Raw genomic sequence first — 23,975 nt, forward strand, 5'->3', positions numbered from 1 at the left:
AATATAACGACATCTCATCTCTGTACTCACTTTATGTCTCTCTATGGCTGTTTTCTGTCTGTTTATAGTCATTTTGTGTCTCTTTGTGGTAATTTTTTGTCTCTTGTGGTCTTTTTGTCTCACTTTTGTGGGTGTTTTGTGTCTCTTTGTGGTCATTTTGTGTTTATTTGTACTCATTTTGTGTGTCTTTGTGGTCATCTTGTGTCTGTTTATAGTCATTTTGTGACTGTGGTCATTTTTTGTGGTCTTTTTGTCTTACTTTGGGGGTGTTTTGTGTTTCTTTGTAGTCATTTTGTGTCTATTTGTGGTCATATTGTGTCTATTTATAGTCATTTTATGTCTTTTTGTGGTAATATAGGGTCGATAGTAATTTTGTATCTCTCTGTGGTCGCATTTTGTCTCTGCAAGTATTTTGCATATGTTTATAGTCATTTTGCGTCTCTTCAAAGTAATTTTGTGTCTCTTTGTGGTCGTTTTGCCTCTTTTTTTGCATTTCTCTGTGGTCTTTCTTTGCAGTTGTATTTGTTAAAACAATACAACGGTGAAAAAAAGGAACTAAAGGAAACTAAAATGCAGTGCACAGCTAAGGGGAACTGCACAAGTGTTTCTAGACTATTAAACAATTTGTAGCTGTCATGTGATGCAGTGTTGATAAAAATATAGATTTCAGTTGGAAACAGTTAAGGTTACCCTAAAAACCTAAACAGATCCTGTAAAAAACAAAAAAGTTGGTGCTCCTCAGTGCAACTATGAATCCATTACTGACACATCTGGGACCGGCCATGTGACAAAAACTCTGGGAATATCTGGTTGAACTAGGCTGAACTACAGGCTGTGTAAAACTGAAAATATCCGTTCGATGGGGAATCACCATATTGTTCCAGTATTGGTAACCTGTATGCGCTTGAAAAGTGTTGTGCACGCCATTTTTGAGGTGTTTTACTGTTTGAGCAATAAATAACCCCAGAAATATTTTTTTTCTCCCTTTTTTATGGTTTACGGCATAGCGTACAGAAGGCATGTCTGTCTACTTCTAGTCATGGTTGTTCTGTTTCCATAGGGGTGCAGGATGTTATATTGCAGTGAAAAATTAGCCCACAGTGATTAAAAATATGACAAGAGTTGAAAGTCTTGGTGCAAGACTAAGATGAACATTGCATTAAATTGCTACCATTAGCATTAATGCTAACAGAGTAACGTAATACAATGCATCACAAAGTACATCATGTACACAGTATAAAATACAGAAATGTGGTTAATGTACACTACTGTTCAAAGGTTTGGGTCACCCAGACAATTTCATGTTTTCCATGAAAACTCACACTTTTATTCAGGTGCTAACATAACTGCACAAGGGTTTTCTAATCATCAATTAGCCTTTCAACATCATTAGCAAACACAATGTAGCATTAGAACACAGGAGTGATGGTTGCTGGAAATGTTCCTCTGTACCCCTATGGAGATATTCCATTAAAAATCAGCCCTTTCCAGCTAGAATAGTCATTTACCACATTAACAATGTCGAGATTGTATTTCTGATTAATTTAATGTTTTCTTCATTGAAAAAAAAAGGTTTTCTTTGAAAAATAAGAACCACAAACTTTTGAACAGTAGTGTATTTTATCTCAACGGGTAATTGTGCCTGTGAGCGATATGTGGAGTTCCACAGGGCTCAATGCTAAATCCTCTACTGTTTTCATTCAGTCGTGTTATCCAAAAATAATAACACCAACTCTTCTAATTATGCTGACAGCACCCAGATTTACTTTACTTTGAACAGTAGTGTATTTACCAAGTTAGCACTGATTCGACCCAAGACCTCTCTGTTCCAACTAGAAGGGAACATTTTCAGCTTCACTAAAGTAGTACTGTACTTATTACACTGCAAATATAAGTCATTTTATTGCATTCTGAGGTTTTTCTGCTTTGACAATCTCTACACAACGGTCTATTGGTCTATATATGATGACATTTTAGTCAAAATGTTATTGTGCAGAGGATATTATGCGGATTGTAAATCCTCTGAGGTCATACAAATAAAGATGATTTTGACATGCGCAGACATGAATGCCTCTGAGTTGTTACCAGGGTGGGGGAGAGCAAAAAAATATTGTTAAAAAATGTGTAAACAAACCTGAGAGCAGCATGGGGTCCTTCTCCACAGATTTGCGTACGTGGTCAGACTCTCCTGTGAGGGAGCTCTCATCTATCTTTAGATCATTGCCCTGGATCAGGATCCCATCAGCCGGCAGCAGGTCACCTGAACACCAGTGTGCACAGATCAGAGTTTACACCTGTTTATACCACTACATATCACAAAAACAAGGTATAGAAGGAAAGCTCAACGTGGTGGGAAACAGGCCAAGAAGATTGTTACTGCTCTCATCTATGTATGTGTGCTATACTGCCGAGAAGCTATTAGCTTAGCTTAGCATGAAGTAATGGGAACCGGAGACCATCTTACAATGGCATTATGACTTTCTAGTCCAGTAGCATTCAGGAGTTATTGCTAAATTAGGGGTCAGGCCTCACCTGTCTTTGAACTTTATCATTATTTAAACATTTGAAGAGCAAGTTTAACGTATCCAGGCTCTCTTTCTGTCTGCCTGCTTATGAAAACCTAAAACTCCAAATATCCGTTCCTCAAACTAACAATAATATGCATTACAGGTAATTTAATTCTTCTCAGTCAAAAAAAGGGCATTTCAGATATCCACAACTGTCATTTCATATTTCCGCGCTGTCATTCTTTCCAGAACAAATAATGAATCTGTGTATTGGGTTTCTTATTACAGATATATTCACAATGCGGATGTCTGCAGCTGAATTATGACTAGCGTTAATTCGTTTCATCTTTAATTCCTCTTTGTTCAACCAATGTATCATTTTTCCTTATAGATATATCAAATTAAGTCTGAACTTGTCAAAATGACTTGGTAGACATCTCTAACTGGAAATCTGCCAAGTGAAAATGTAATCACATTTATCTTGAATTAGAATTTTGACTCCAAGTAGACGTCTGTAGCTGCATGAGTAGTTAGGAGTAGGATGTGGTTTGCTACTCGGACATAATGTGCCACTGGAACTGGAACCGTACATGACCAGCTGTTTTAGCGCTGTGTCAGAGCAGCCAGAGGCCAAAGTTCTAATAAAGTTCAACTGCAAATCTTTGATTAACAAAGCGTCTCATAAATTCTGTCTATTTTGTGACATTATTCCAATGATTTTATCCGCCATAGCAGCTGCCCTTGCTTCTATTAGCGCTGTTCGAACAATCTGAACAGGACGTAAGGACATTTGAGGTATCTGCATTTATTATTTTGACTATTATTTTTACTGAATTACATATTTTTAGTGTAATTTTCAGTAGTCAGATCTTGGATAAAATTCTGACCAGTCACAGTACAATAATGACTAGTCAAAATGATGTTGCTAATACCTGTAATTCTAATTCCAGACAATGAAACTTAACTATTAGATGCTCAAACAGCTTGTTTCCAGTCTTTAGGCTAAGCTACATAATTGTGTGCTAATTCTAGCTTAATATTCACATTACAGACATGAGAGTACGTACTATCAAACATCCCATCTAGACTCTCGCTAGACTCATTTTTACTCTGCCAAGGAATAAGTTATGTGACAATCATCATACATTTGTCTGTCTGTTAATCTGTCTGTGCACAACATTACTCAAAAATGGGCCAATGGATTTGGATGAAATTTGCAGGGAAGGTCAGAAATGACACAAGGACCAACTGATTAGATTTTGGCAGTGATGCGGCTTAAAGTCTGGATCGACAGATTTGTTAAAGACTTCTGTATCATTGCGAGATAGCAGCACAGCGTCACTGTAACTATGACAAGTGAACACTACGTCAGCTGCCTGCTGACGATCACATGATTGTGATCCTACTACAAATCCACCGCTGTGGACTTATCAGGACTTATCTGTCGGAAATCATACAATGACTCAGTAGCCGTAGCGGAGTACTGAGCTCTCTGAGTGCTTTTCCTGTTTGTCAATGCAAGCAGTGAACTCAATTTTCTCTTCACTTCTTGAGTCAACACTCAACAGCGTTCAATAACACACTATTTATTACACTATATATTTACATTTTATTTTCTTAGATAATGCAAATTGTATGTTATGCTTGTACTTTTTCTATTATTGTTAATATTTTTAGGACATAGTCTTCTACTCATGTTTGTCTATATGATTTTTGTACTCTTTTTACTTCTAAGACTGAATGGGAAGAGCTGTAACGTCAGCAATTTCCCTTCAGTGATCAACAAAGTATTTCTAACTCTCAGGAACAAGGAAAAAAAGCCTATTTCCCAAATGTATTTCCTTTAAAACATGTAATATGTTTGATGTATTGCAGTTTTGTTAAATGCTTTCAATGCAGAGCCGGAAAAAGATCAGACAGGGATCGTGATTTGATCATTTTGTCCCACACATGTAGGCGGACACCAGTCAAATGAAGACTCTCATTCACTTTGATTCTATATTAAAGTTTCTATAGGAGGCATTTGTTGAAATACTTCTGCAAACATATGACTCATGAAGTCAGAAGAACTGTGACATTTATATTTAGATCTTCTCCAGGGTGTACAAATGATTACAAAATGTGGAAAAAAAAACACTGATTAATGAATAGTGAAAGTATAGAGTGAAAGTTGCTGTTTTTTTATTCAGTGGGAGTCGGTGAAAGTTTCTTTACCGTATTTGACCTGAGCCAGGTCGCCCACCACCATGTCAGCCACAGGTATCTGGATGACGTTTCCTTTCCGCACGACTGTGAACTTCTGTTCCTGCTCGATCCGACTCTGCAGACCGCGGAACTGCTTCTCTTTGGACCAGTCGTTAAACGCCGTCACGAGGACAACGCACACAACGGAGAGCAAGATGGCCGCACCCTCGATCCAGCCGGCGTCGGCCTCGCCTTCGTCTTCTGCACCCCCCGACACATTCCCGCAAGCTGAAGAGAAGTGAAGGGGTAGATGTTTGGTTAGAGACTTTGTTAATCACACATTCAAGTACCAGCTGGTTTCCATAAATTATCAAATGTAAGAAGGTCACACATGGTGGAAATCCATTTTCATTGAGCTTTGTGGTTGGAAACTAAAAGTTACCCAGGGTCACCCAGGTAATTTCATGTTTTCCATGAAAACTCACATTTTTATTCAAGTGCTCACATAATTGCATAAGGGTTTTCTAATCATCAATTAGCCTTTCAACATCATTAGCTAGCACAGTGTAGCATTAGAACACAGGAGTGATGGTTGCTGGAAATGTTCCTCTGTACCCCTATGGAGATATTCCATTAAAAATCAGCTACAATAGTCATTTACCACATTAACAATGTCTAGACTGGATTTCTGATTCATTTAATGTTATCTTCATTGAAAAAAACTGCTTTTCTTTCAAAAATAAGGACATTTCCATGTGACTCCAAACTTTTAAACAGTAATATATAAAGATGCCATTTTATTACTCAAGACAACCAGATAACCTCCCAGCTTTACATGCCAGTAAGAATTTTACTGAGCTGCTACGTTCCAGCTAAACAACCAATAGTTATCCAGCTCAAACTTTGTATGGTTCTGCCTCTCAGTCCACCAGGTTTGTTAATTCTGTAGAGTTGTTTCTGCAAACTATAAAATGTCTCTAAAATCTCACTAAATGTTCTGTTATTGGCTGCAAGAATGAACACAACAGTCTCCATGCACAACCAGCATCTGAGGAACTAAGGATCCCGTGGATTTCTGTTATGTTTGATGGCAATGTCACCACAACAACAGGGAAGTCTTAGCGCTAGCATGTTGTGCAGGCATTGTGGCTAACATTGCTATTAGCTTTGATGGTATGGGCACAGGTTAGATCTCTATGGAGACTATAAAGCTGAGGTACATTCAGAGCTAGCGGAAGCTTTAATTTGAAATTAATAAACAAGGACCAGGTGGGTTACTGTGTTTTCATGTCATCGAATGCTTCAGTGCAACTTAAACTTATCCAGTGTTTACATCTGTTAGCTTCACTCCTGCTCTTTGTGCAAACATAACCTGCATTTTAACACAGCAGAATTCCCAAGAAATCTATTCTAATTTACATATTTTTCTGTTTCTGTTGCCAGACAACACAATTAATGAGAACAGTGACTGAAATGCAGGAATTAAGGCTACTTGTTACCCACCTCAGAGCCATTTCCAAGCTGTGCTCTGCACCACTGATATTAAAACCACAACATGAGTTAAAAACAAGAGCTGTGCAGTGAAATCTGTAATACTTCAATGTAAAATGATTGCTTGGAGGGAATGTTACAAGTGATAAACAGTCCTGGTCTCTAACATCGTACAGCCATCTGTTTTGCTCTGTCAATCACAGACACAGAGAGTTTTCTTCCTAAACAACATCAACTCAGCTGCATTTAAACCTAAAGACCCTGAATCAGCCGGTTTAGAACAGAATTTAAACCAGGGATTATACAGTCATTACTAAACTAATCATCTCCATTATATTTTAAGATGAAAGACACATTCTGGTCACATGTGCGACTTTCATTAATTTGCTAAAAATTGGTTCGATACGGGATCTTTAGAAGGACAAATGTAAATAAAACGGTCATTCGCTACCAATAATTTAAGATGGTAGACATCAGAATTTCCTGATTCCTTTTGGTGTGTCACAGTGTTGCATTTAGCTGTAAGAACAAAGAAACTACATGGTTTAGGTTTGCTTTGAACAAGAGTTAGTGCTTATTGTCATATCATTTTCTGCTATTCTCAGATTTACAAAATGTTTGTATGTATGAAATTGAATGAAGTATTCATGATACACAGTATAGTTTTCATGCACTGCTCTTAACTAGAGTGCACTGTGAGGTTTCAGACTGAGCGCATATTTTTATCCACTGTTCGCTCGGTCAACTTCCACTCTATCATGGCCACTCACTGTGGTAAACAGACCCAGAAAGCCAATGGTAACACCAGAGAAACCTTTTGACTTTCTTTCACTTCAGTGTTTGTCTCTTGTATTTGTGTGCTTTTATTTTTTTCTTCCTTTATCCATGAAACCAAGGAAGTTGATTAGATAATTACATAGAAGTTCTTTCTGATTTGTGCAAACAACAAGAAAACGAACAGTGTGGTATTTAGCCTAATTAGGATAATCAACAATAAACTCTGCCTTCTAAGATAAGTCTCCCACAGGAGGGTTTTTTGATGACTATAACTGAAGCAGCATTAGTAAAACTTCTCTTTCTTGGCGCTAAAAAAACACGCTTCAAAGTGAGATGATGGCAACCTCTGCCTTCTTTCCTCTGCACTTTCTGCACTTTACTTACCAAAGCGAATAGATCTGAAGTGATGCTCCATTGCTTTAAAAAGAAATAAAACTTGGCTCTGTTCAATACACTATCTGTGATTTTGCTGCTATTCTTGGTCTCCTTGGAACTCATCAGATTTCTGAAATACTGTCTTCTTTAACCAGTTTGTTAACTGTTTCCTTACTTGTGCAATTATCATGCTACAGTTCAGCAGTTCACATGATCTAAATGTGTGCAAATCAAGGTCAAGTTAACTAGCAATAAACAAACAGTCAACTGTAGTTGCTTCGGCCTTAAGGCTTGTGTGATTTGTCACATATAATCACAAACAAATTAAAAACTACGGCACCCAGTGTCAACATCACTACTTCAGCACATCAAAATCCAGGTGTGTGTTCCAATTCACCAACTAGCATATCTTGCAGTATTGCAGAAGTTTTACTATGTCCCAATACATAGCACCAATACCAGGATGTCTCGCTAGATCTCATTTAGCAGTTTTGATCCACAATCCTTTGCACAGCGGAAAATATGTCAACTTCAAGCTACCTTTAGTGTACAGACAGATGACAGCTCATTTCACATCGCATACAGTGACAGATAAATGGATCATTCCAGAATTGAAGAACATTTTAAGTCCCACCCATCAAATTTCAAATAATACATGTACAAAACACTAAAACATGCAGTTGTTTTGTATATTTACTTGTCCTGAGACCCAATCTAAAAAAAAAACTAGGAGAAAAGAGTTTTCCAACAGAATGGGTAGAGCAAAGCTATGTCCGCTCTTCTATTTTTCATATTGTCATAACATTGTCAGCCTTGATTGAATGTCTCACTCTACCTCATATTATCAGGATCAGACTAATTCTTTGGACTGTTTTCCATCAGTCAGTTTGTCCTCTTGGTCAGCAGTAACAGCAGCTAAATATCTAGCTTCTACTGCTGAGAAAAAGCTAACATTAGCATGGATTAGCAACCCTGTTACTGTGATTAGAGTAGGGTTAGCATACAACAAATAAAATGTGGAATAAAAATGATACCATTGATGTGTAAGCTGAGCCAATCAAGACTTTGATAGTTTATTACCTATTATTGATGAATATGGAGCAGAAAATTGTAAAAGAGAAGGTTATTTTTCCAAAATTTTGAAGCCCAAATGTCCTCCAAAATTCTGGAATGACCCATATGAGCAAGACGGTAAAAGCTAAAGGGGCAAATTTATAACCTGGCTGTGTACCTTCTGCACACAACAGTACTTTGTGAAGGCAGCTGCAGTACGTTGTGAAAGTAAAAAGGTAAAATATGTGTTGTGCAAAGTAGGATAGGATTCATCCACTTTGGAAGTGATTTCATAGAACAGTGAATAGCCGATCGAAACTGGCAACTTGCAACTCTGCATTGAATCTAAATGCACAATGTGATGGACCAGCTATCTTGGTATCCTGCCCTACATGTATAGTAGGTGCCAACAGGCACCCTAAAGCTAATCAGTGTTGCAGGTAATGCTACAGGTGCTTGTAGTGGAACAATCTATCTTGATTTGCTTTTTGCAAAAAGTGACAGTTTATGATGCCATTTTAAAGAGACTTATTCGTCTCATTCATTGCAACTCGTGCAGTTGGAACAATTCATTTCCATCGTGGATAATGCTAGCTAATATTAGCAAGCTTTACATACTGGGTGTAGCCGACTGGTGACTTCACAAGTCTTATTTATTCATGCTGATGTTATACTGTGTTCTCGAATTTGACCAATGACCCAAGATTGCTAAATATCAGTCTAATTTATTACCAGTAAAACTTTTTTTTTTTTTTTTAAATTAAATACTTTATGTTTTTGCGACTACTGCCTTACTTGACTGGTCTTACTTGGTCTGGAAAGTTTGCCTGCAGAGGCTAATGCAAATTTACATTTCTTTTGCTCTTTAAAGCTCCAAACCCTGCTGTGTTTGAACATCATGTTATCTCTTTATAAAATCACCAATATTACACAATTTCTCCCAGCTAAATTCTTATGAAACAGAAAGTATTGTCAATTTTCCAACGGTCCTCAAACTACTCATCTGTGACGGGTCATGCTATCGGCAAACTTATGTTCAAATTCTACACATCTTATTTACAAATTCTCCATAAACAAACCATTTCTGATTCTGTATTTTCATAAAAAAACAAATAATTCGTGCTTTTGGATGCAACCATAGAGGTGCAAGACTAGATCCAACATAGAGAAAAACTGTGATGGGGGGAAAAAAAACTGAGGACTTTAGAGGATTCCATACACTACATTTTATTAATTTGATTTTTTTGGATGTTCTGCTTTGACCAAATTATCTTAAGTCAAGGTCCACTTACTTTATTTTTTTTTAGTAGTGCCAGCAAACGATCCACCAACTCAGGCCACAATGCTGAGCAAAATGTACACAGGCTTGCTTTTGCTGTCCCCTGTTTCTTCGTAGCTTTTTCTAGTCCTACATGTTTTAATTTCATCTCATACTACAACTTTAGCTTCTTCTCATTCCTCTCTGTCTCATTCCTGCTGCCCTCCTAAACCAGGACAGAATGATAATGTATAGTGATGATGATTAATCTTCTTCCTCACTTCTGGAGGTCTCATTTTCTGTTTTCCGCATCCAGTTTCGCCCCTACAACCCCTGAAACACACTTTCCATCCCCGCACCACCCTCCCGCCCGCGTTCTCACATTCGGTTTCCTTTCCGGGAGGCTGGTAGAAGGAGAGACCGAGGGAGATGATGGCGGCAGCCTCCAAGATGATGAGCGTGACGTCCTGCAAGGCCTCCCACACCAGCTCCAGGAAGGTCTTGGGCTTCTTCGGGGGGATGAAGTTTTGGCCGTACGTTTGGCCTCGACGCTCCAGGTCCGCCGGGTCGCCACTGAGGCCTGGGAGACGGAGGGGGAAGGTGGAAGACGAAGGAGAAGAAAGGTTAGCAAATGTCTTTCTGTAAAAATGAATAAATAACAAAGCGAAATTCACATGCCATGACTGAAACAACAGACATCTGTGCAGCCAGTGACACATTCACAGGGTGAGTCATTTTGGTGCCGTGTTAAATAACAGTCTGTAGGTTTACTTAATTTCAGTGAGACTTCTGTGAATCAGCCATCATTTAAATGCTTCCAGGTACACTTTTAATTCATGAGAGCGCAGATAAAATTCAATGCAGCTCATAACAGCAGACACTCACACTGCAGCACAAAGACTTTCTGTCCAGTAAACCCTCTGAACCCCCAAAAGGCATCCTGTCTTTACAAAAACTGTCAATATTACACCATTTATCACAGCTGCAAATTTTAAATCTAAATAAAAAGAACAGTCCTTGAACTACTCGTCTCTGACATGCCATTCAGTTGTAAAATGTAACCAAATCTAAGCTTAAAATCGTGATATTTAATCAAAATTTTGACCAGAGTCTGTGAAAAAGTAAAAATTCTGTGTTCCTCCATGCCAAAAGAAAAGACAACTGTGACTCAGCAGCATCCAACAGTTACGCGACAAAAATTCAGGGTTGTTTTCAGCTGAACTGGGTTGAACTGTAAGGTGTGTAAGTACAGAAACAAATCAAAAATGCAATACTCAAGCTCCAAACAAAAATGAACTGTTTTCAGCAACGAAAAATTTCTAAACATAAATACTGCACTGCTCTGGGTGAAACTACAGGCTGTATAAGTATGGAAACAAATTAAAAATGCAAAACTCAAGCTCCAAGCAAAAACAAACAGTTTTCATCCATGGAAAATTCTAAAACACGAGGGTCATTCCAGAATTGGAGGACATTTTACATTCCACCCATCAAATTTCAAATAATCCATGTACATAATACAAATATTTACTTGTCTTGGGACCCAATTTAAAAAAACTAAAGAATGTTGAAAATATTTTTTTAAATACCAAATAAGTCTGGAGTTGCCAATGAAATGGCATTTTTCTCTCGTCCCACTCCCCTGATGACCAAACTGAACCTCAAATAAAACAGTTAAAATGAAATTTAAACCTCCTTTTCTTGGTATAATTTTTTTCATTGATGTCTCTTGTAATTGTGGGAACTTTTTTTAATCAACATAATATTGTAAATAATAATTATTATGTATGGAACGTGTGTCCCACAACAACCCTGTTAGCATTTTTAGCTGCTAGAAGAAAACAGTGAATCACATGAAACACTGGAATTAACATCATCAGACAGTTTTCCTAAAGAATGTGTAGAGCAAAGCTATGTCCTCTCTTCTATTTTTCATATTTTCATAACATTGTCAGCCTTGATTGAATGTCTCACTCTACCTCATATTATCAGGATCAGACTAATTCTTTGGACTGTTTTCCATCAGTCAGTTTGTCCTCTTGGTCAGCAGTAACAGCAGCTAAATATCTAGCTTCTACTGCTGAGAAAAAGATCACATTAGCATGGATTAGCAACCCTGTTACTGTGATTAGAGTAGGGTTAGCAAACAACACAGAAAACATGGAATAAAAATGATACCATTGATGTGTAAGCTGAGACAATCAAGCCTTCGATAGTTTATTACCTATTACTGATGAATATGGAGCAGAAAACTGTAAAAGAGAAGGTTTGTTTTTCAAAAATGTTGAAGCCCAAATGTCCTCCAATTCTGGAATGACCAATGAATAGTGTCTGTGCTGCTCTGCTTGCCTGAAAAGCTACAGTGACTCCGATGCTACCAACAGCAATGTGAAAAAATTTCAAGGATTTTTGGCTGAACTACAGGCAGTGTAAGTACAGCAACAAATTAGAAATGCAAAATGCAAGCTTAAAATCGTGATATTCGATCAAAGTCCCTTCATCTTACACATCTCACTAAAGATTTGCCAAAAAAATAAACTATTTTCACTGATCATATTCTGTGAAAAACATTAATATTTTTTCTTCTTTGCAACTCAAAGCCATTAGCGACTCTGCTATGACCAACAGCAACGTGACAAAAACTCAGGGACTTCTCGGCTGAACTGCAGGCAGCGTTTACACAGAACTTACTTAAAAATGTGGTAGGATATAGTTGAATATTCATAGTATGCAGAGTCACTATTTTTCCAGTATTGGTAACACTTGTGGGTAAAATGTTCCACATGTTGATTTGTGGTTTTAAAAACATTTATAAAATAGTCGCAGACATTCAACTTTTTTCTTTCTGATGATTTATGGCATTATAGCCGCGTGACAGATATCATCAGTTTCCTCTACTTCTAGTCATGGTCGTGCTGTTTCCATCGAGATGCAGGATTTTATACTGCAGAGAAAAATGAGTCCACAGCGAATAAAACCGTGACAAGAGCACAACCCCCCCTCATGACAAGTTAGAATACCAAATATTCCAGATTAATTTTATGACTCATCTTGGGTTCTGTGGATGTCTGACAGGCATGTGTTGCAATTAATGGTCTATATATTGTCAGAAATTATTAGCTTGTTTTGTCTGTTTTGATAGTTGATACCAGAAAGAAATTGACTTTAAAATGATAAAAATATCAAGAAAACTAGCAAATATTCACATTTAAGAGGCTAGAACCAGTGACTTTACCTTAAAAAATTTCCAAATATGTAGATAATTGATCATCATTAGAATAATTTTTCAAGCAGATATTGTAAAATTTGCTCATTCTGGTTCTCAAATTGAAGATTTGTGGCTTTTTTATACGCATATATCCAGTTAAATACAAGAGTCCTGCAGCAAACTCTACATAATATTCAGCTTTTGTTGAAATTGCGCTAGAAAATAAGTGTTCAGGTGGATTAACGCAGCAAAAACTGCAGTGAAAAATGAGACCACAGTGAGGAAAAACATGACAGGAGCAAAAAAAAAAACAAAACTCTATCCAACTCCTGATTTTCCTTTTAGTCCTTCCAACTCTTCCTTTCCGATCTCCATCCTCACTGCAACATCTCCATCCTCACCCTCCTCTCCCCCTTCAACCTCACCCCTAAGTGATTCAGTTTCCATGGAGACCAGGGTATCAGGTCCAGGGCTTCCTGTCTCTAACAGGTTTCTGCCCAGCAACAGGTGATGTCATTCCTCCAGTGTGGTAGAGGCTTGGAGTTTTTTTTATTTTATTTATTTATTTTTTTGCTTTTTTTGATTGGCTGCTCGGAGAGAGGGAAACGGGAATGGGCACGCCGTGGTTGGCTGAGATCGGTGACTCTCTTCCGTCGCGTCCTGCATGTTCAGAGACGTCCTGGTCCAATGTGCTCGCTGCAGGGACTCGCATGTAGAAGCAATACAGCAGGGTTCAGGCCGAGGCGAGGCGGAGACAAAACAGGTGACCTTATGCTGAGTAATCGTAGCGAGCTGTATCCTCTTTTCATTAGTCCCTCCCTCTCTCATCCATCCTTCCTTCCTCTTCATCCTCTTCCACAGCCTCTCTCATCCTCCTCCTCCTCCTCCTCTTTTTCTCTCTCAATCTCCCCTTGATGTGTCCTTGACAATGCGGCAAGCTGTTCTAGCTTTCCCGCCTCACCCCTCATCCACCCACACCCCCACCACACTTTCCTCTCGCTCCCTCTTTCTCCTTCTCCTCCTCTTCCTCCTCCTCCTCTTTTCTGTCTCCTCACTGTGGATATAATGGTCTCATACTGCAGTGAATGCAGGGTATCCATATCTGTTTGTGCGTGATTGGTTTAACCCCCCAGCCTGCTCTGTGGATCACATTACAGATGATGTGCAGCATCATAATGTATACACGGTGTGTTTACCTTGGTGCAGCACTGTACATGCCCATATTCTCCCCCCGTCTGATCTGACTATTCGCACTCCAGTTCAGTCTTTTTATTTTATTGTAATCACACAAAGCAGAGGCAGCAGCTTTTGTCGTCGTGTCAAAAGCCCCAGAATCCGAAGCAGAAAATGTATCTCGAGCAGACAGCTTTTTTTTTATTATTATTTTGAGGGATTTGGGGATTTTTTTCCAAGAGGTGGGGCATCTTTCTTCATTCTTGTTTGCACTTTGGCTGGTTTTGTCACATCGCTTGACACCATATGGGATTTGTGAAAGTCAGCACAGTGCAAAAAAGAAAAGGCGGTCCAAGGAGTGTGTAGAGAGAGCACCGTTCATTTGTGTGTTGTTTACCAACTGCTCTTTGTAGGGACATCTGCAGATACATGACTCTGTGTGTGTGTGTGTGTGTGTGTGTGTGTGTGTGTGTGTGTGTGTTGCATTGGGTTTGTTGGGACCTGCTGCACTGATTCCTGACCAGCTCAAAGTATCAAATTAGCAACACTCAATACAGACTTACTGTAACTCAACACCCACCGGCCCTCTCACTTTTTCAGCATCACACACACACACACACACACACACCTCGTAGTCGTGGCTCACACACTCGCGAATACACACTCGCCCTCCTTCCATTCACCTCCTCTCCGTTTCCTCTCGCCACATCTCCATCTCCTCACAGTTCTCAGTCATCTTTCTCCCCGCTCGCCGACTTTCCAGGCCAACTTCTCTCCGCTGTTGTGTTGCTAGGCTACAAACTAGTTGAAGGAGTGGGCGTAGTGTGGTACCACACCCCTGCTGGAACGTACAAGTGTGCGCATGAACACACCAAACACACGGCGACCGAAATCTGACCCGCAACAGCCGTTATCAGTCTTTGATTGCCATTATTAGATTAATCTCCTGACCCTTCGCGTTTGATCTTTAAAAAAAAAAAAAAAGCAAAATTACACCATTTACCAACCAGAGCAAGAAACTGGAAAACAGAAAGAAAAATGAGATTTTAAGTTTTGGAGCAGTCCTTGAACTCGTTGTGTGTGTGATGCTAAAATATTCTACATGTCTCATTTAGAAATTCACCGAATATCTACCATTTACACTAATCAAATTCTGTAATAAACAAAAAAATTCTGTGCTTCCCATCGTAACCGAGAAGCCATGACTGACTCAGCTGTGACCAACAGTCATGTGACCGATATTCAGGGACTTCTCAGCTGAACTGCAGGCTGTGTTTATGCAGAGCACAGTTTCACAAGAGCAACTTAAGCATCTAAGTAGTAAAATCTCTACCATATGTAAACCCTCCCTCTACCATTTTTTTCCCAATGTTGGTAACACCTGTAGACACTTGGACAAATGTTGTACATGTTGATTCCAGGTTTACAATTTTTTTTTTGCAAAATAAATATCAAAGACATTTTTCAGTTCTCTTTCCTTCCAGCCATTATTGTGCTGTGTCCATAGAGGTACAGGACTTTATATTGCAGTAAAAAATGAGCCCACACTGTGGCAAGAGCACAAAAAACATCCAGAAAGTGCTTGGGATAGAGAGGGTTAACTCGTTCTTTATGAGAGAGACTGTCAGGTATCAGTAAAACTTACAGCATTGCTACAGAAACAACTAGTTGAATAATCAACTAGTCAAATGACAATATCAGTCAAATCCTTTGTTCAGTTAAAATACCAAATATTCCAGATTAATTTCAAGGCTTGGGGATCTTTGACAGGCATGTCTTGCAATTAATGGTCTATCCATTGTCAGAAATCAGTGCTATTAGCTTGTTTTGTCTGTTTGACAGTTGATACCCCAAAGAAATTCACTTTAAAATGATAAAAAAATTTTGAGAAAACCTGCAAATCTTCACACTATAGAAGCTGGAACTAGTGACTACCTAAAAAAAAATTGCCAAATATGTAGATAACTGATCATCATTGGAGTCATTTTTCAAGCAAATATTGTAAAATTTGATCATTCTGGTTCTCAGCGTGAGGATTTGTGGCTTTAATTTACGTATATATGCAGTCAAATCCAAGAGTCCTGCAGTAAACGCGATATAATATTCAGCTTTTGTTGAAATTGCCGTAGAAAATGAGCACACAGTCGAACTAACACGGCAAAAACTGTACATAAAAGGAGGAAAACCTGCAAATCTTCACACTATAGGAGCTGGAAGCAATGACTTTACCTAAAAAATTGCCAAATATTTAGACAATTGATCATCATTTGAGTAATTTTTCAAGCAAATATTGTAAAATTTGCTCATTCTGGTTCTCAAACTGAAGATTTGTAGCTTTAATATAAGTATATATGCTGCCAAATCCAAGAGTCCTGCTGTAAACGCTATATAATATTCAGTTTTTGTTGAAATTGCGCTAGAAAGTGAGCATACAGAGGAATTAACATGGCAAAAACTGAACATAAAGGGAGGATTTACTGCAGGACTATTGGCGTATTAGACTGCACTTGACTATATCATACATGATTTAAATATTGGCCAGATTAAATGACGAACATTTTGCCTTTATTTGACTGTTCAGACACATAATGGACTTTGGGGGTCATTCAGAATGCGCCTACAGCAGCAGACTGCCGGACAACACTGCAGGTGTGCTGTCAGAGATTCCAGTTAATCCTCGCACAATTTTACTCCATTCATCCATTTATTGATTTACTGTATCAGCTTGCCATCCATTCATCCCCTATAATCCCGTCATCCATTCATCAATCAGTCCATCCACCCATTTTCTCTCTGCACATCCAGCTCAACCAAAAAAAAACACCGCCTTTCTGCCGCCAGGATTACACTCCCCGAGTTTTTACCATTTAATGGAAGTGCTCTCGTTTCTCTCTGCATTCATCCGTCTGAGATTTTGCACTGCAGTCAAGGTAAACTCAGCGTTTTTAATAATGCATGCGTGAACCAAAGCGGTCGGTTCCGGCGTGTTTTCTGGAATAATTGGTGACCACGTGTAATCTGTTTTGTTTTTTTGTTTGAGCCAAATGACACAGAAATCAGAGGGATGATTTGGACACAGTTTGCACCACTCATGCGGAGGTATTTATGCACAACTCCGGCCAAGAGTACAATCTCATCCGTCCTTCTGCGGCTTCATTCAGCTAATCTCAGCGTACCGATTCATCTCCTTGCAACCCATCTCCATTCTCCCACTCCACAAATCCATCCATCCATCCTGGCAGGCAGGCAGGCAGGCAGGCAGGCAATCTCTTCACCCATTCATGCGCCTAATCATCCACCCAACCGTCCCTCCATCAGTCTATTCATACGTCTGCGCTCTCACCCATTCATTCATCAAAGCTGCCTACATTATTCATCCATCCATCCTTCCATTTGTTCACCCATTCAGTCACTGCTGCTCACCGTCAGTGATGCTGGACTGTAGTCTCTGGCAGAGGCCGTCTGTGCCTCCATAGCTGTCCTGGACCTTCTGTATGGCGTCAGCTCCTCGGAGCTCCATCAGCTCCCTGAGCTCCGTAACCGTGACCCCAAAGTCTCCGCCTGCATGGCTGCCATCTGCCCTTCCTCCTCCACCCCCGCCTCGAGTCCCTTTAGGATAAAACTCCACAGCGCTGTTTGCCATTTCACCCATCGTGGCTGTCGTTGACATATCAGTGAGTGTTTTCCTCTGTTTTGGTCCTCCTCTCTCTCCGTAGTCTGCTCAGGTCCCCTTTCGTCTGCTTGTTGGAGGGTTGTTCATGTGCTCCACAGTCTCGGTTTTCTGTCTAAATATTTTTATTTATAAAAAAATGTACCAATATGCCCAAACCCCTCTTTAAATATATATAAGGGCAATGAGAGGGCGTTGGTTGTGAATTGTTTTTCTCCTACCTATCTCGGCCTTTGCCTCCCACCGCTCCTTTAAATCTCTGTAACAGAGGGAGGCGGAGGAGGAGGAGGGTGAGGGGGATGAAGGACGGCGAACAGGGGCACTTCAGAAGCGTGACGTCTGAATGAATCCAGCTTTCTTTTCCTTCGTCTCCTCTGCAACTCCGCTCTTTCCTCGTTTCTGTCCCCCTCCCTCCGGGGTCACGGCCAGTCCATGGACGGACGGACGGACGGGCGGACAGACCTGCAGACAGCGATGGAGGGATGACGGACGGGTGGAGAGAGGGGCGAGCGAGGCAAAGGCGGCTGATGAATCAGAGACAGGAAGCGGATCCAGTTCAGAGGTAGCTATTGCTGCACCACCAGGACCTAAAGGAGAGAGAGACAGAAGCATTATCACTCTGTTCTATTGATCCCACTCACTACCATTACATCAGATCATTTCTGAGGGCCAGACTGGGCTCGCTGAGGTCGGATTCAGTTATGAACATCTAACACAAATGCATCAGTCTTGAGCTAAACACATACATAAGACAAAAAGGTGTAACAATGATACCTACGTTTGACTACAAATGCAAATCAAAGCCCTAAAGCACACTTTAAATGACATGAAATGACATTGAAATCTGCGTTTGTTGATTTATTTGGCTATTTGAGGACTGTACAACAAGCTGAAAACACAACACACATATGACACATGATAGTTTTAGTAATTATTCGGTGATGGCTACAATCTGACCAAAACAGCGACTGACTTATAGATCCAGCTAATAATTGAAGTCCAATATTCATTCCGCCATAATAAAATATAGAAAAATACTTGCTAGATGCTACGCTCATCACCTTTTTAATTGAAAACTACTGATGAAAGCAGAACCAAAACAGTAAATCTAGCAGGGTATACAACCAAACGGTGAAATAAAAGATGCTGAAGGTCTGAGGAACTGCAACATTGGGTAATAATTTCCATTCACTGTTAATTTAAAGACGCTAATTTACGCGGCTTTAAAGGGTACACATTCTGCTTACTTCTATGTATTTATTCTGGGACACTACAGCAGCTTTGCATGAGTCACAGTTCAGAAAATCCTGATTTATCCCATACTGCCTGTTCTGCAGCCCCTCAGCTGAGCCTCTGCATTAAAAAGGGTAATATCAGCTCCGGGCTGTTTAAGGCCCCCCTTCCTAAAAGCCCGCTTCGTTCTGATTGGGCAACTTCCGGAAGCCTGTGTTTGTAAGCACCACCTCCTCCTGCCTGCCTATTTGGTCCATCCCAAACTGTAAACCTACTAAATAACACAATTTGCCAGTCTTTTTTTAGAAAATGTCATTCTCCAGACATTCTATTACTCCTTCATAGAGAGCACCATCACCTTCTCCATCTCCTGCTGGTTCTACTCCACCAGCCTCCAGAACAGAAACCGCCAGCAGAGGACTGTCACTGTCTGTTCAGAAATCATAGCGCTGCCTCTCAGAACTCTGTCTGCAGTGTATGAACAGTTAACATGTAGACTGGCAAACCAGATCATCCGTGACCCTCACATGATCTCTTCTCTGCATCTGAGTGGCTTCCTTCTGGTCGGCAGCTTTGCTGCCCTGCATGCAGGACACAGAGGAGAAGGTCTACCTTTGTACCCAGGGCAGTCCAAGTCCTCAGCTCATGAACCATAAAACCTCCACCACCTCCACCACACACAGACTTTAACATGGGCCTCTGTGAACTCTGCCGTTTTGCACTCTGCAACTTATATCTACTGTGATATATTCTTGTAACTACCTCATTGCCATATTGCGCCTACTGTCATTCGTATTTGCACTATGTATGACACATTTGCACTAGTATGTCAATTACGCCGTGTTTTTTGTCTTATTTCTCTATTTTTTATTTTTATTCTTATATTACTTGCTAGATTTGTATATATATTTATCCCTCTCTTTATTACGTCATTGTTGCACTGCCTGCTCTACGTGCCTTTTTAATTGCCCCCTGGGGACAAATAAAGTTTTCTGAATCTGAATCTGAATCTGAAACCTCTCAGATCCATCAGATCAGGCAGTGTTACATATATATTTTAGCTGAGTCCATTGCCAGTTGTTTATATCATTGCATTTAGTTTGGTTCAACAATTTGCCTCAATAAGTACTCAACTCAGTAAATAATAAACCTGTAAAGCAGAATTCAAAGCATGTGTTATGTGATTAAATGAAAACTAAGCTAACATTAGTGACTAGCCTGGTTGCTGAAAAGAAACGTCAAGAACTAGACCAAAAACTGCATGTCCTGTTTTGCTCCCTGGTCATTTGGTACAACTAGTTTCTCACATGGCAGCTAATAATTCAATCACAATTCCACCAATATACAAAATACTCAAACCAGCAACAGTATTCTCACAAAAGACGACACAGTACACTATAAGCCTGCAACCTTTCTACGTAAAATTTGGTCTTTTGCTAAAAGAAGTGGTGGAAACTGTCACAAATCTGGCAACACCTGCATAGTAACACTATAGTTTGTGTATTGCAGCTTCTCATGCTAGCTTGGACAACAAATATGAATCGATTTCTAGTCAAAGACACAAACCAAAGTTTTAATCAAGGAAAATTAAGATTTGTCGCTGCAGCAACCGAAAATCAAGATCACGACACCAAAGACGAGACTAGCAGGCAGACAGCAAGCATTCTGAGTTTAGAAAGAAATGTACAAGCAGTAAAAGGTCGGCAGAGGGAATTTCTATAAAAAGGGAAATACAAGTTGTTATTTGTCGTTCTCAGATCCAAGATTTTGTGGTTATGGGGCTCTAGTTTCAAGCAAAGCTCTATTTCAAAACCACAAACTTCAATATACACCTGGGAGTGAACTATAAATATAACATGAAGAAAACCAAGAAGATACAGGATTTTTATGCTCATCCCAGTAATAAGGTAAGTCTGGTATTAATTAGGATTGCACTGGCTGCATGCTGTTTGCTGTGGGAGGACAAATATGTGGGCAGATATGCCAAATGCATGGGGGAGATTTTGGTGTTTTGTGGTCTCCCTGATGACTTTGTCCTGCCAGTCTGGCTCTCATGGAAACAATAGTGAAGATCATTGATGTAGAGGCTGCAGTCCAAAGGCGTCTTTAATCTGATGCCACTGGACTCTTTTCCAAAACGTGCCGAACAACTGTTCAGTGTGAGGAGTGGGGACTCTACCAACCTGCTTCCAACTAATGAAAAAAAAACACTGGAAACCAAATATTCAGAGCGGTCGGGAGCTTTTTGCACAGAGGGATTCATTTTATATTCATTTAACTGCATTACTTGAAACTTTGGTCATGTTTAATATGAACAATCAATGTTGTAAAGTTGTATATATGACAGAAAATAACGAAAAGCATGTCAGATCTCTTTTAAATTTTTAATTCTCACACATGTAAACCAATGTCTGAGATTAAGGTTTCCATTGTACTGCATCAACAAGTTCCAGAAATCCAACTTTGTCTTCGATGTAGCTAATAATTTTGCACATGGACTAGCTGTAATTTTTGTTTTTTAGTTCTTTTTTACTAACTGTTTTTCATCTGATATTGAATTGAAACTTCACTTTATTGTTTTCTTTGTCAAAAAAACACCACGAAAGACCAAAATCTACATTCTGGTGGTCTGTCTCCTGGTACTTCCTCATCCTGTCCATGTCTCTTGGTGTCAAGCCAACTGATTCCAATATAAGATTTAAAAACGAATCACAAAGGTTTCATAATTCTCAAAGGTTCTGAAGTTTCCTGAACCAACTGAGCTCTGTGGGTTTTATCAACCACTGCTCAAACAGGAGTAAACAGTGCTTCTGTAGAGGACTATTTTCAGACTAACACACATTTGTGTTCTTACCAGAATCTGGAAAATGCTTTGCGATAAGATGAAGATTTATATAGCTGAATGATCATAATCTTAGTCTCTTGTTAAATTAGCTTCTTTAATTACCAGAATACTGAGTAAAGGGTTGGAGATGTCCATGATGGAGAGAAGTTTTGGTCAAGGTCCTCCACACCACAATAGTACATGTAGATTGTCCAGATCTGCCTCTGAGACTGAGCCAGATTTCTGAGCAAATTTATCAGATCTTTTGGTATCATCCATCTTCAGGTTTTTGCCCCAGCAGACCATATCATAGAGACAGGCACTGTCCATCAGAGACCAATAAAACTTCTGCAATATGGTGCCACATGTATTGAAGGTCTCTGCAGGGAAATAAGCAGCAGAGTTCCTGGTCCTGGTCAAGTGAACTCCTAGATATTTGTCCTCATCTCCCCAATCTCTACTTCGTGTTTGTTTAGATTCTCAGTCATCCAGGTCAGATTCAAACCTAGTGGACTTCTCTGTTTGGTTCTTTGAGATGTTTTACCTCTCATCCCAGAAGCTTCTTCAGCTCTGAATGCAGGAACCTTCTCAGGTGACTCGTCTGAATGTGCTCCTCTGGTGAGCCAGTACACTAAGCATAGGGTCGGAGATGTTGTCTGTGATGGAGAAGAAGAAGTTTGGACAACATCCTCCTCTCCATCGGAGCATGTAGTTTGTCCAGATCTGCTTCCTGGACTGAACTGGCCTTCAGAGTAAGTTCAGCAAATCGCTTGGTGTCACCCGTCCCCAAGCTTTTACCCCAGTAAGCACTGAAGATCCGGAGCCTCTGCAGGAGAAAGAGCTGCAGAGTTCCTGGTCTAATTTCCTGTCCATGTGAACGCCCAGGTATTGGTACTCATCTCCACCATCTCTCCTCATCCCGGTAAAAATCAAAATCAGTAAAAAGCAACTGCACTTCTCCATTTGGTTCTTGGAAAAGATTCACCTCTACGTCCAAGAGATTTCTTCAGTTCAAAACTGAAGAAACCTCTTTAGTTTGGACATGTTGTCCATCATGACCAGGTGATCTGGGACAGAGAGACATGGACAGGATAAACACAGACCACCCAAATGTAGATTTTTGGTCTTGTCATGGTGTTTATTGACTGAACGGACAATAAAGAGATAGTCCAGCTTACTATCAGGTTGAAGATGGTGGCTGAGAGGTAAGAACCGAAACCAAAACGACATGTCCATTTACTTTTTCCTGTAGCTCTTAAGCATCTGTCCTTTGAGCAAAAACTGTCCCCAACATATGGCACTCTGACACATCCCAAACCACCATCCAATGAATCCAACAACTGCAGATCATCGGAAAACTTCTGTACGTAGCTGGTCTTCGTGAAGTTTTAGGTGTACAGGGTAAAGAGAATAAAGGGACAGGAAAGTTTCTGTTTGGTGAGGAAGACCTGTAAAGTAGTCCAAAATCCAGGACAACAAAAGAGCCTCAACCAATGTCAACCAAGGTTGGACAGTGTTGCAAATCCAATAACATGACTCTGACAGAACTCCTGCATCCAGCTGTGAACCAGAGGGACTCCAATGACTAATGTCGTCCAACACCAGTTTTTCAAAGCCTAACATGAATCAACGCTACTGAACTGTAGTCACTGGTGGCCCCACAATAAGCCTTTTCCAGTACAGGAACTACAGGAATCTTCTCCAAACATCTAACATTTGAGAACATTTAAAGGGTACCTATTGTGCTTTTTTGTAGTTTCTGGCATATATAAAACATTAAATGCCAGTTGTTCAAATTAAACGTGACCAACATTACAAATAATGAAGTAAATGAATGCAAAAGTAAATGCTGTGAATATAAGGTTATAGGATAACTATAACCCCTGTGACACCTAAATAAGACATACAAGCCTTTACTTGGTAGTTGGATACTGTCACTGATTAGGTGCTATTAAGACAAAGATACCACCAGCCTGTTCTTTCGGGTTGCACAAATACATAAAGTGCATTTTGACACACTTCATCGGTCTCTGGACACGTCCACGTGCCTTGTAGGTGTGATTAATTCACGTTCAATTTGTTCGGCCTAATGAGACGCTTGTGAGAGCCGAAAGAGGGGGGAAATTTCCTGAAGTGAGCCGCTCTTGTTGAATCTAGTGAAAAACAATTTCCTAATCACTGAATTAACATTTCAACCCATCTCTGGAACTGATTTAATTAAA

General features: G+C 39.8%; 1 protein-coding gene across 8 annotated transcripts in view; it reads right to left on the minus strand.

Moving 5' to 3' along the window:
- Positions 1-23,975, minus strand: part of atp2b3b (ATPase plasma membrane Ca2+ transporting 3b) — a 77,239-nt gene that overhangs the window by 47,877 nt on the left and 5,387 nt on the right. For all 8 annotated transcript variants that reach the window (XR_008602598.1, XM_055013165.1, XM_035945909.2 and 5 more), the window contains exons 2-5: positions 17,450-18,283; positions 10,028-10,225; positions 4,722-4,979; positions 2,135-2,260 (exon numbers count right to left, since the gene is read on the minus strand). Coding sequence is in view for 7 of the 8 variants with exons in the window: in XM_055013165.1 (XP_054869140.1) it covers positions 2,135-2,260; positions 4,722-4,979; positions 10,028-10,225; positions 17,450-17,696 (829 nt within the window). In the remaining variant the exon portion in view is untranslated. The remainder of the gene's footprint in view (positions 1-2,134; positions 2,261-4,721; positions 4,980-10,027; positions 10,226-17,449; positions 18,284-23,975) is intronic.

The sequence above is a fragment of the Amphiprion ocellaris genome, chromosome 8, assembly GCF_022539595.1.
Source record: "Amphiprion ocellaris isolate individual 3 ecotype Okinawa chromosome 8, ASM2253959v1, whole genome shotgun sequence".
NCBI classification, from domain to species: Eukaryota; Metazoa; Chordata; class Actinopteri; family Pomacentridae; genus Amphiprion; species Amphiprion ocellaris.